This window comes from Momordica charantia, assembly GCF_013281855.1.
Source record: "Momordica charantia cultivar OHB3-1 chromosome 1 unlocalized genomic scaffold, Mcharantia_2.0 BLBB01000001.1, whole genome shotgun sequence".
In the NCBI taxonomy this organism is placed as follows: Eukaryota; Viridiplantae; Streptophyta; class Magnoliopsida; order Cucurbitales; family Cucurbitaceae; genus Momordica; species Momordica charantia.
The window spans coordinates 19406879-19419258 of NW_028275157.1; the positions used below are offsets into that span (position 1 = coordinate 19406879).

At 31.6% G+C, this 12380-nt stretch overlaps 1 protein-coding gene across 2 annotated transcripts; it reads left to right on the forward strand.

Annotated features, from left to right (window-relative positions):
- Positions 1–8267: 8267 nt before the first annotated feature.
- Positions 8268–10449, forward strand: LOC111005239 (homeobox-leucine zipper protein ATHB-5). 2 transcript variants are annotated; one of them, XM_088126196.1, is made up of 3 exons: positions 8268–8657; positions 9108–9484; positions 9578–10449. In XM_088126196.1, the coding sequence occupies exons 1-3, from the start codon at positions 8552–8554 to the stop codon at positions 10121–10123; spliced, it is 1029 nt and encodes a 342-aa protein (XP_087982322.1). In that variant the 5' UTR covers positions 8268–8551; the 3' UTR covers positions 10124–10449. The 2 variants fall into 2 exon arrangements, with proteins under 2 accessions (XP_087982322.1, XP_022132360.1); XM_022276668.2 differs by lacking the exon at positions 8268–8657 and adding an exon at positions 8683–8889.
- The last annotated feature ends 1931 nt before the right edge of the window (positions 10450–12380 follow it).

Consider the following 12380-nt stretch of genomic DNA (forward strand, 5'->3'; position numbering starts at 1 on the left):
GATCTGTTTTGTTTTGTCCGCTAGCCTGCAGTCCTATTTCCATCCTTCTAACTTCTAACTTATTTATTTATTACCTCTGATATAATAATTATAACTTAAATTGTTCCCTTCCATGTGGAATAAAATAAAAGTGCAAAATTTGGCGATGGGCAAATTAGTCTTTCAAAATTGTTTTTCTTTTCTGAAAAAAATATGGGAAAGGACAAGACTTTTGAAGAAACCCTTGTAATGAGGCAAGGGCAATGCAACACAGATTTCATTTCAAAAGAGAGAGAAAAAGCTGACAACCAGTGAGAGTGAGTGGTCTTATAAGTTCCCACAATGTCAATTTCACCTAATTAAAATAAAAAAAATTTTCTTTTCTGTTCACTTTTCCTTTATGGGTCTTCTGTCTTTCTCTTTTATTTGCTCACACTCTTTTTTTCTTTTGTCAAAGTTCCATAAATAAACAATTGGTACATTTTGTAGTCCCACTGCCTACAACTTAGGAGCTCTCCTAATCCATAAAGCCCTTTTTCTTTTCTCTAACTCTTCAACTTAAAAAAGCAACTTATTCTATTCTTTTAATTTTCGCATGTGATTTCGACTTAAATCAAGAGACCTTGGTTTATAAGATATTCCATCTACTCCTCTCATCATCAATTAATTTTGAGATTGCTGGTCAATATTTGATGAGCCTAAAAAAATCAGATTAGTTTTACTCCTAAAAATTACATAAATTGCATAATAATAAAGATAGATAACTGAGATATGTTTATTCCACAAATTTTTACGGGAAAAAAAAATTAACTGGAGTATATTCATGTATATATCTTTATCAAAGAGAGCTTTTTGTTTTTAAAATAAAATTTATTTGTAGGACATTATATAAGTCATAAAGAATGGGCATCCATTTCTGCTCATCTCTCGCAATAAATTACTTCCGAATTTTGTGTGCTTCAAATCAGGCACTGTGTCGAATTGACAATCGTTCTGTTAATTAAATTTTATTATTATTTTTTGCAAAGGAAAAAGAAATTTTAAGATGAAATCATGAAATGCAATCAATCTTGTCGTTTTCTTCGCCTCGGGGATATGAAATTACGATTCAGTTTTGTGAAGGTTAAATAATAAGATAATTGAACCAGGATTTGAGTGGGCTAAAGAATAAAGAAAATTAGATCAATTTCATGTAAATAAGAAGTAAATTGGGCAAACATGAGTGAGATCAGAATTTTTGAAGATGAGCAAAAAGAACCTGTTAAGATCTCTTAGATTAGATATTAACTTTTTTACCGGCATCTTATTAAAAAGTAGAATCCGACCAAGATCGATGAATCATAAAAGCTATAATCTTAAAGGACATGTTAAGTATCAATTTTCAGCATAAAACGTTTCGTCTTTTACTTAAAAATCAATCTTATGTTTCTCTATAAATAGTGTTACGTGTTATACAACTCAAACTCTAATTACACAATTAATCTGACCACAGCATGTTGTCTGTTGTATTAAAAGAAAACATTAATACTATTTTTTTAACTCAAAATGCTTCCCTTAGTTTTCAAGATTTTCAATGTTCGGGTAAAGAAAACACGTATTATAAAAAATAAATTGATTTTAAGTTAATTAAGACTTTTTTGAACTTTGGCTAATCAAACAAACTAGCTAATATAGACAAATTAGGAGACAAAAGCGAAGAGAGAGAGAGAAAAAAAAAAGACTTTTGTGATTAATTAAAAGCCACTTTTATTGGTTGATATCAGAGTAGAAAATGAACCACATATTATGAGCAAGCCATGCCATGGGTTGAGATTTTAGAAGATTGAATTGAATGCACACAATTATCACTTAAAATTTAAATTAATTAAAGTTCCATCCATGCATGCATTCATCAACCACATCCAAATCACCCAAAAATTCAAGAATAATCTCAATTAATTTTCCCTCAATTTAATTTCTCCATATAGTCCCCAAAATAATGTCCTCCCGAGATATACTCACATATTGAAACATCACACCAATAACCCTACTCCTACGCTGGTGCAAAATTTTACCTTCTAACTTTATTTATATTACGTTTCAATTCTCTAAACAAGCAAAAAATAAAAATAAAAACTTTAAAATCCAAACTTTTTACCTATAACTTTTTCTTAATCTAAAGACGAATCAATACGAGGACAAGTGTTGTTGGAACCCGCCTTTATATAAAAACACATGAGATTGGAAATGTCTAAGGAGGATGGACCCCAGAAAGGAACATGGAGAAGGAAGCATATAGATATATAAATATATATGTATGTGTGTGAAGAGGTCCCTACACCCAGCTGGCTGTCCCATGAACGATGGAACCCATCTCATTTGCTTTGGTTTCATTTAAAAGGGAAGAGAAAAATTGTATTTCGATCTCTCTCGCCTTAAAATTAGATAGTGAAAAATAAGAACTTCCATCGTACTGATCCATCGTTAGATATTTGACAACAAACTAATTTCTTTTTAAAAATTAATTTTTGCATTACTCTCTTAATCGTCAAACATAATATACAGATGGGAGTGTTAGAGCAGCCCCTGCTGTACCTCGCTGTACATATTTGCTTTTGGCTTTGCCTTTTCTTTTATAAATCTGAGTTAAATCAATGTCCCCTACCCCCTCTCTCATCTTCCTTCTTTTTTTTGTTTCATTTTCATCAGCATCACATCACAATTCAAGACCCCCTTTTCTTTTCTTTTTTGTCCTCTTTCTCCCTCTCTCTCTCTTCAGATTCTTCTCCCCTCAAAACCCTAGCTACACCTACCCCATCCCCCACCTCCTCATATTCTTCACCATCCTTAAAACCCTTTAAAAAAAAGGCTTTAATTTAATATGGGTTTGTTTTTTCCACCCCTTAACTGTTTAATTCGAAACATTTTTCAAGAATTGTGATTGTATAGAGATGTATGTGTGTGGTGGTGGATGTGGATGTGGATGTTGATGGTGAGGGTGATGCTATTATACACATGCACGTTGAAATTTATATGATTCTTTGAGAGAAGAACTTTGTAATTATGGTGTATGTATTGAGCAGATAAAATTAATTGAATTTCATAATCAATAGGGTGGGCATGGAGCGCAAGGTTTGGAAACATGTTTCTGCATGGCAATGGTGGCCTGATCTTGATTTGATGACAATGTACTTTTTATGTAAAAGTATGATATTAATTTATATTATATTGGAAAAGTTATGTATAAAATTAAAGTATTGTGTTGGGAGTGTGAGTTTATGATTGCCAAAATCAATGAATGTGAAGAAAAATAAAAAAACAGAGAGGGGAATTGTGTGTCTTTTTGTGGGAGAGTCAAAGGCACCATGAATGTGTCCCTTACTAATTACAAAATTCAGCTCCTCAATGCCCACTGTTTAATTTGTCCCCCTCTTCTTCACATGTCTTTTTCCCCTTCCTTTCATTTCATTCACCAACTTGCCTCTTTTTAACATTATTAAATTTATCATTTTTCCATTATAGCTTAGCTTCTTTATTGTGATGAACAAATAATTATACAATTAACCAAAGTTCCCATATAGCATAGTCTAATGATCATGAAATGACTACTCTCTTTATTTTTTGTATATATAGGGAACCTTTTTTCTATCTCGAAAATTCACTATTAAAATGCTAAAGTCAAAACTTTACATTTTCATAATCAAAGAAGAAGGGATCCTAGGCCTTTAATTTCAAAATTATTTGAGTTGTTAAAAGTCAAGCTTATCGAGTTTACACTTACAAAATTATTGTTAATAATTAATGGACGAGGGCATTGTGCAATAATATATTGTATACAGTAGTGCACTAGTGGTTTGATTTTGCAAGCTAATTAATTTTCTTTCCATCAAATCTGTACTTGTTAATGTGTTACGTTATATCATTATCAACACATCCACACTCCAATGTCTTCATTGCTTTTGGCCTTTTGAGAGAGAGAGAGAGAGAGCAGCCAATTGGATGGATACGTGCATTTGCAACTTGCAAGATATATAGTTCAATTAAATTCTTGATTTCACCATATTATATTGTACTTTCAAGTTTTTAACCCATCTCTCTTTAAACCTATTGATGCTGGAATTTGGCTGCACATGATCCTCCCAAATTCACACCAAACCCTTTAGATATGAAAAGAGACTGCTACTACCTGTAAAATGAAACCACCCTAGGATCGATGTGGTTTTACCACACGGGGCTCCGATGCCTAAGTTAGATCTTGATTATCAAGTATAGAGTATGAGATATCTTTCACGTACTTTCTAGTATTTGGTCTCCTCCCTATTTATGGTTGCTCGACCCTAATTCCCTCAGGATTTGTCAGGAGTCGAACCTAAGATATTCAGTCCATCTGGGCTCTCGAGCCCGTATCATTCTCCCTAGCCCTAATGTCAAATCGGGATTCAAGACAAGGTGGTTTCGGGTCGGACAACCCAAAAGTCGAGAGAGGCATCGTGAGGCGTTCTCAGCCATTGGCCGAGAACACCTTGACGTCGAGCAGGCCTCGGCACGGAGGCCTGGTCGACTCAAACGGGCTGGCCCTTGTCGACCTAGGTCGGCCCAAGTCAATTACCTCTAACGTTTTACCTGGTTCGTGCCTTCCATTCGATCGTACGGTTGTGTGAACTGTTTTGTTTTCCTTTTCCCATGACAAAACCTTTTAATTTGTATTCTATAAGTGAACTCGTATTTTTAATCATATTTAAAGTCTATTAGAAACTAAAGATGTAAGATTTAAAAAAAGAAAATAAGTACACATAAAAGGAAAACAATTAACGTCTAATTTGGAAGTGGTTATTATTATCATAATTATTATTTGGGAAGGCTAAATGCTGCTATTCTGAAAGTACTATTTAACTGTAAAAAAAAAAAAAAATTACTATTTATGGCTTATCAATTTCTGTCGATTTGCTGGCGATTAATTGCACTGGTCACGGCCTAGTGGTGGCGCCCTTGTTACGCCGACTTCAAGGAAATCTTTTCCGGCTAGTACAAAGCCGAGCCGCGACGCTGAGCCACATTTCACCTATCAAATCCTTCATAAATTAAGCCAAATTTCTTTTCTTATTAAAAAAAATATATATTACACTAAATAACATAAAATAAATATGTATTTATAAAAATATATTGTTATTATTATTATTATTTTAAATGTTACAAAAGTGTCATTTATGTAGTTTTGTAAAATTTTAAACATAATGCTATACTATATAAATATATATTCCTTCTTTGCCATTTTTATAATTCCCTTTTATAAAAAATGGAACCAAACCATATCTTTAGAAAATGGTTTCGGGATACCGAATGCATTCCAAAAATGTTAGGCTGAGGTTTGGTTGGTGCTCACAGCAGAAATATGAAATCTAATGATTTAGTAAAAAAGAATATATTTTTTGGGATAGTTATTAAACAGCAGATATAGAAATTAATCTCAATTTAAAAATTTGTTCAAAGTGCATTTTAAACATGTTCAAATCACGAATGAACCAAAACGTTTAAGTCGATGATTTAGAATAAATTTAATCATTTATATATATTCTTGATATCATTTTAAACATATTAAATCATCAATAAACCCAAAAGTTTAAACTGATGGATTAGACTAAATTTAATCATTTATAGATATCTCAACCGTGTGTTTAGTAATATATTTATAAATAATAAAAATAGACTTTTAATCAATTTATGAACATATGTACTATAAATTTTGAATTATTTTTATTCTATAATATTATATAATTTATAATGTAATATGTTTTACATTTAAAAAATGTATTTATAACATAAAATTATATATTTATTAAAAGTTTTTATTTTATCTTTTTAAATGCAATTTGCACGTTAAAGTTGCAAATTTAAAATACAAAGCTAATAAAAACATAAAAATATTCTTATTCAGATCATATAGTTCAAAAATGGTTGGAAGGGAAGTCTACTAGATAGTGATATTCCCATATGAAAACAATAATAGAGAATTTGAACGACACAGTGAGTAATTTTTTTAAAATAAATTTGAGTGGAGCTTAAGTACAGGTGAAATATTGTGGTATCATTGTTGCAAAGAATCTGTATTACTTTTAATATCAAAAGTTTTGATTCCTAAGTGCATATTTGTTAAACTAAAAAGTAAACTTGAAAAAATAATTAATGTTATTACAGTCTTCAATTTTTTTTTAGGGTTGCACTGCAATACACATAAAATTATTTTTGAAGTATCCTTTAAACACAATGTAAAAATAATAATAATAAATAAATAAGTAAAAATTACTAGGACCTACGGAAATTTCCCTTCCTTTTCCTCTTTCTTTTTTGGGGAGGAAATTTCTATTAACTTCTTATTAATTCCGCGAAATAGTTAGAAACTCATTCTATCTTATAAACTTATATCAACTCATTTAGTGTCCTCACAAATTTGTCAATAAACCAATTTTAATAAAAAAAAGTTTAAAATATACGGAATTAAATTGAAAAACATGCAAATATGAAAATTTAAAACATATATGTTACTAATATAATACTTAATTCTTATTCAATTTTAAAGTAACTCAACTTGTCATAAGAGGTAGGTTTGAATGACCTCCCCACATTATTAAATTAAAAATAACATTTAATTTTGGAATGATGCACTATTTATTTGTTAAATTTCATTTTAAAATGAAGTTTCAATTTTATTTTTTATGTTAAAAAAAAAATAAATCGTGTTACAACAGAATTAATAATTTTTTTAGATGAAAAAACAAATATTATTTTATATGTGTGGGAGCTTTTAAATGTTGGAATAAAATTAATCTCACCTCTATCGAATTAAAAATTCAATCGCCAAACCGAACATAACTCAAAGTGGTTAAGACATTTATCTCTGACCCAGAGGTCATGAGTTTGAACCCTCACCCTCGTTCTATCAAAAAATATATATATCCCAACAAAATACTTCTAATAGTTGGTTTGCAAAAATTTCTCTACCCATCCCTACTAAAATTTTGATAGTTATTTATTTTTTTAAAATAAAAAATATTTTTTTTTCTCTTTATCTTTATGCATTTTTCTCTCCTAATGAAAAAAAGGGGTGGTAGTCAATAAAAAAAAAAAATTCTCGATTGATTAGTTCGGCAATTGAACATAAAAAAATTTTAAAAAAAAAATCTTTTCCAAGTATTACAATTTGACATATTTTCAACTTGTTTCCTTCCTTTTTTATCAACTATTATTGATATTATCATCAAATGACACTCGATTTATCAATATAAACATAACTTAATTGTTACGATATCTTTTTCTTTCTTGCCGAGAGTAAAAATTTAATTCCAATCTTTATATTTGTTGTATTAAAAAAATGATACTTAATCTCATTGAATATGAACAAAAGAAAAAGGAAACTAATTATAAATGATGGGGTGAGGAATTATCATAAGATACTTCCAATGATACCTCTCATTATATTATCTTAATTATAATAGGCATTATTTTAATGTGGACTTTAGAAATCGAATGATCTATTTTGCCCTTTTTTTTTCCTTTGGAAAAATACTGAAAATGACAGTTCAAAATTTAATTTGATTTTGATTTTTATATTTGATTTAATTTAAATCTATAATGTACTATTTTCTTGAAACTCTTATAAAATTTTTAATTTTGCTCTTTGTTTTTGCCCTTCAATTTCAAATAAGTAATTTATGTCTTATTTATTGAAATTGACTATTTAAATTTTTTTTCTATTGTATGTACCATAAATTTATTTGTTATTTCTTAATTTGAAATCAAATATAATATACGTAGATCAAAGCACATATATATTAAAATTCAAATAACAAAAACCATAACAAAATTCTAAAGAAAATGTCAAAACTAAAATAAATTAAATTGAAAAGATCCACATTTAAGAAAATTGTCCAAACGGCGGAAGATGTCATTTAATATATAAAAAGTGTAACAATTAACCTCACACAAATAACAATATATACATAAACGTAGCATAATATGATAATATATTCGATTTAAAAAATTATACACTGCTCCAACTGCACAGACAAAGTATCAAGAAGAGATTTTTTTCGTTTTTAATTCCGAAATTGTCCCTATAAAATATAAATCCGTTTAAAAGTACGGTCAATAAGAGGAATTTGGACAGGCTACAGACGGTGGCCGTAATTTGCATTTGGTGTGAATTTGAGATGAATTTGGTTTGGCCAAACCGCAGTGAACCCAACCCCAGTTAGATTCTAACCCTACATCTGACACGAGTTGGATTATTTAAAGAGAGAGAAAGTATTAGACTAATCGTGATCGAGCTCACTCTCCCCTTCTTCTTCTTCTTCTTCTTCTTCAAAATTTCCCGATCCTCTCCTCTGTTTTTCCACCACCGCTACACTCTACATCTCACTCCAGCTCAAAAATGCTGTAGAGAGAGAAATAAGAGAGAGAGAAGACAGAGTTCTTGGGCAATCCTCTGCTTCTACTTCTTCTTCTTCTTCTTCTTCTGGTGGCTGGGTTTTGGAGCTTTGCTTTCCATTTGCGAGGCTCCGTGTTTGAATTGGGGTTTGTTTTCTTTTCGTTTTTGATGGGTTCGGAGAGGGAAGGAGGATCGAAAATAGAGAAAGATCCAGGGGAAACAGGGGAAGGAAATGGGAGTTTGAACAGAGTCGGTCTTGTTTCCGATATGGAACGTCCTCTGCTTCTGCCTTCGCATCTGAAACTTTCTACTTTTAATGATCGTTTGAGCTCCTAAAAGTTTCTTTCTGTGTGTACGCTTCGAACGAACAAGTAAAGAAATTTGAAGGTTTTACAGGGTTGTTTAATTTGAAGGAGGATCTCATCCAAATTTAGTTTCTTCGGTCATGAAGAGACATGGCAGCTCAGATTCCTTGGGCGCTCTGATGTCCGTCTGCCCTACTTCAGGTTTAAATATGCACATATAAACAACCCAATTTGTTTTTACATGTATTCATTTCTTTAATTTCCCATTTCCCCGACATGCCCCATGTGAATTTTCTTGTTTCTTTATTCGTTGTCCCTTTTCTAGAAATTACCCAATCGCTCGCAAGAATCATTTTCAAATTCTCCAAGGGAGTTGTAGAAAAACTGATAAATCTCGCTTGTTATACTGTTGGTTGCAGAGGAACAGAGTCCGAGAAACAACCATGTGTACGGCAGGGAGTTTCAGTCGATGTTACTGGAGGGCTTAGACGAGGAAGGCTCCATCGAAGAACACTGTCATGTGGGGGAGAAGAAAAGGAGGCTAAGCGTAGATCAAGTGAAGGCCTTGGAGAAGACATTCGAGATCGAAAACAAGCTTGAACCAGAGAGGAAAGTGAAGCTCGCTCAAGAACTGGGCCTTCAGCCGAGGCAAGTTGCCGTTTGGTTCCAGAACCGCCGAGCCCGATGGAAAACCAAGCAACTTGAGAGAGATTATGGCCTTCTCAAAGCCAATTACGAAACTCTCAAACGTAGTTTCGATACCCTTCAGCAAGACAATGATGCTCTGCACAAAGAGGTGGGTGGAATTTACAGGGACCCTGTTTTATGAATCTCTTTTGAGTTCATTTCAATTTGTTGAGTTGAGAAATTGAAATTGTGTATGTTGTAGATTAAGGAACTGAAATCGAAGCTCGAGGAAGAGAAGACGGAGAGCAATTTGTCAGTTAAGGAAGAGATGTTCGTGTCGGAATCGGACAATTTACTAATTGAACAGACCAATAATCATCTTGCGATGGATCATATTTCTCTTCCGGTTGCTTCCGATCATTCCGATGAGTTCAATTACGAGGGCTTCAAAGCCGCCGCCGTGGCCGACGACGGCAACGATCAGAGAGTTGAAGTGTCGTTGTTCCCTGATTTTAAAGATGGGTCATCGGACAGCGACTCGAGCGCCATATTGAACGAAGACAACAGCCCAAACGGTGTCGTATCTTCAGCTGGTGGGATGCTCCAAAGCCACCCGCAATTTCTGTCGTCTCCGTCGTCGTCTCTGAACTGCTTCCCGTTTCAGAAAGGTTATAACAATAGTAACAATGCACAACAATTTGTGAAAATTGAAGAGCACAATTTCTTCAGCGGAGAAGAGACCTGCAATCTGTTCTCCGACGAGCAAGCCCCGTCTATGCCCTGGTACTGCCCCGATCAGTGGAACTAAAAATAATTCCGATCACCGGAGTATAATCTAGTCTTGGGATTTGTGCATTGTGCAGAATAAAGAGAGAAAAGACCGGTGGGGATTGGTGGGGGAGGGAGCAGCTGCCGGCTCCGGCAAAAGGAAAAAAAACGTTGGAGAGAGAGAGAGAGAGAGAGAGAGAGAGAGAGAGAGAGAGATTCACGTGGTTTTTACTGAGGATTGATGAATAGTGAATCGTCATTGGAGTGAAGCTGTAAAAAAAAGAAAACTTCAGATTTCTCCATTGTTGGGTGATTAGAAGAACAAATGTTGTAATGAACAAATAATAATTCCCTTTCATGCCTTAATTTCTTATCTTTTTAATTACTCTATATTTAAATTATAAAAAAAAAAAAAGAGGAATGGGGATTTCTTTTTTTCTATTTTATTATTATTATTTTTTTTTTTTTGTGAAATTTGAAAACTTTGGGACAAGATATGTTTAACTATTAATGGTTTTGTGTATATTAAATTCATTCCCTTCATTAAACAATAATTAAAATATACAACAACTAGACATGTTATGGGACCAAATTAAGCATACTAAAACAAAAAAACCTAGATATTATGGAGTGAAAAATGACTTTTCTTCATCTTACAAACTTATAAAATCCGGAGAGATTTAAATTGTTTGTTTAGTACAATAACAATAACATGTGCAACTGGAATTGGAACTTATGATCTATTTTAGGTAATAAATATATCTCTCAATCTTAACAATTTATTCTTAATAATTTGAATTGTTTGATAGGGTCGTTACTTTGGTTTCCCATTGATTTCTCATTTTCATAAATAAGATTTGTCCTTTTTGTTGTTTTTGTTTAACCAAAAGATACTTTTGGATTCTATTGAGCCTTTTCTAAAAATAAATATTTCAAAATTATATTTTTAGGTATTTAAATTTAGCTAAAATATAAATAATTATTTTGAAAGTAAATTATAAGACAAAATATGTTTGTGGTTGTTAAATTATATATAGATCAACTGAACCTTTAGAATTGCATCTCTTAGAGGATTGGAGTGAGAAGAAATAATAATTAGAATTTTTATGGATTGAAAGTAAACATCGACGATTTTCTTTTCTACTTCGATTTCAAGGATGAAAACAAATAATACATTTTCTACATGAAATACGGATATTTATTTTCAATATTTCCACATTTGTAGTTTGTCTATCATGTGAATAATATCCCTATGTTTTAAAAGTATTTTAAAGTATCATGTGGTGTCTTATTTTATTCCTAAGTTAAGTGGGGCATTCATAATTAACCATGGCAACACTAAAAACACCTTTTAAGGTTGCTTATTTCACACAGACAATTGAACACATATATGTGTAATTTGGGATGCCTATATCAAAGCCCTAATTCCATGATTTTAAAAGTCTAATTTGAGTTTTGAAAAGCATTCACACGCACTACAAAATAAAATAGACTATGTCGGCTCTATTTAATTGTTATTTATTAGCAAAGTCTTATAGACTACTAAATTTTTTAAAATTCAATTAAATTTTAATGTGTCATTTTACCCCTCTATCCTTCAACATTTTTTAAATTTTCATTCTAATTATTGTCTTTTTTTCATACAATAATACGTGGAATTGGAGATTAGAATTCTCGATTTTTTTGTATGTTAACCAGTTGAATTATGCCAAAGTTGGTTCATTTTAATTTATCTTTCAAATTAAAGAGATGAAATGATTGAAATTATGTTCACATTTTTAAATGATTTAACAATAACAACGAAGAAGAGTAATTCTTGTATAACTAGCTAATCCATTAATAAACAACCATATTTTATAACTATATTAAGTTTGTTTTGAATGAATACGTTACCTTTTAAAAATTTATATTGGAAATTAGAGATGAGAATATAAGCTTACCACCTACTTTTTTGCTCTTAGTTCACAAATGTATACTAAAACTACGTTTAAATTGGGTAAACTACATTACATATCTGACCAAATTTTAGAGGGGTAGTTATGTCAAATAATTTATTTGTAGATAATTTATTTATGTATGACATTTAAAATAGAGAAAAAAAATTAAAATTAGAAAGGTGAGGGAAAGAAAAGATTAAAGAGAGTAGCCTGAAAAGAAGAGACCTATGATTGGATGATGAAAAAAATAGGTGGGCACACAGAGACGCAGCTTTTTTTTCTTTCTTTCTTTTTTTTTTTTTCCGTTAACTTTTTAAAAACATGAGTGCGTTAATTCCCATAACACCCTCGCTCCCAACC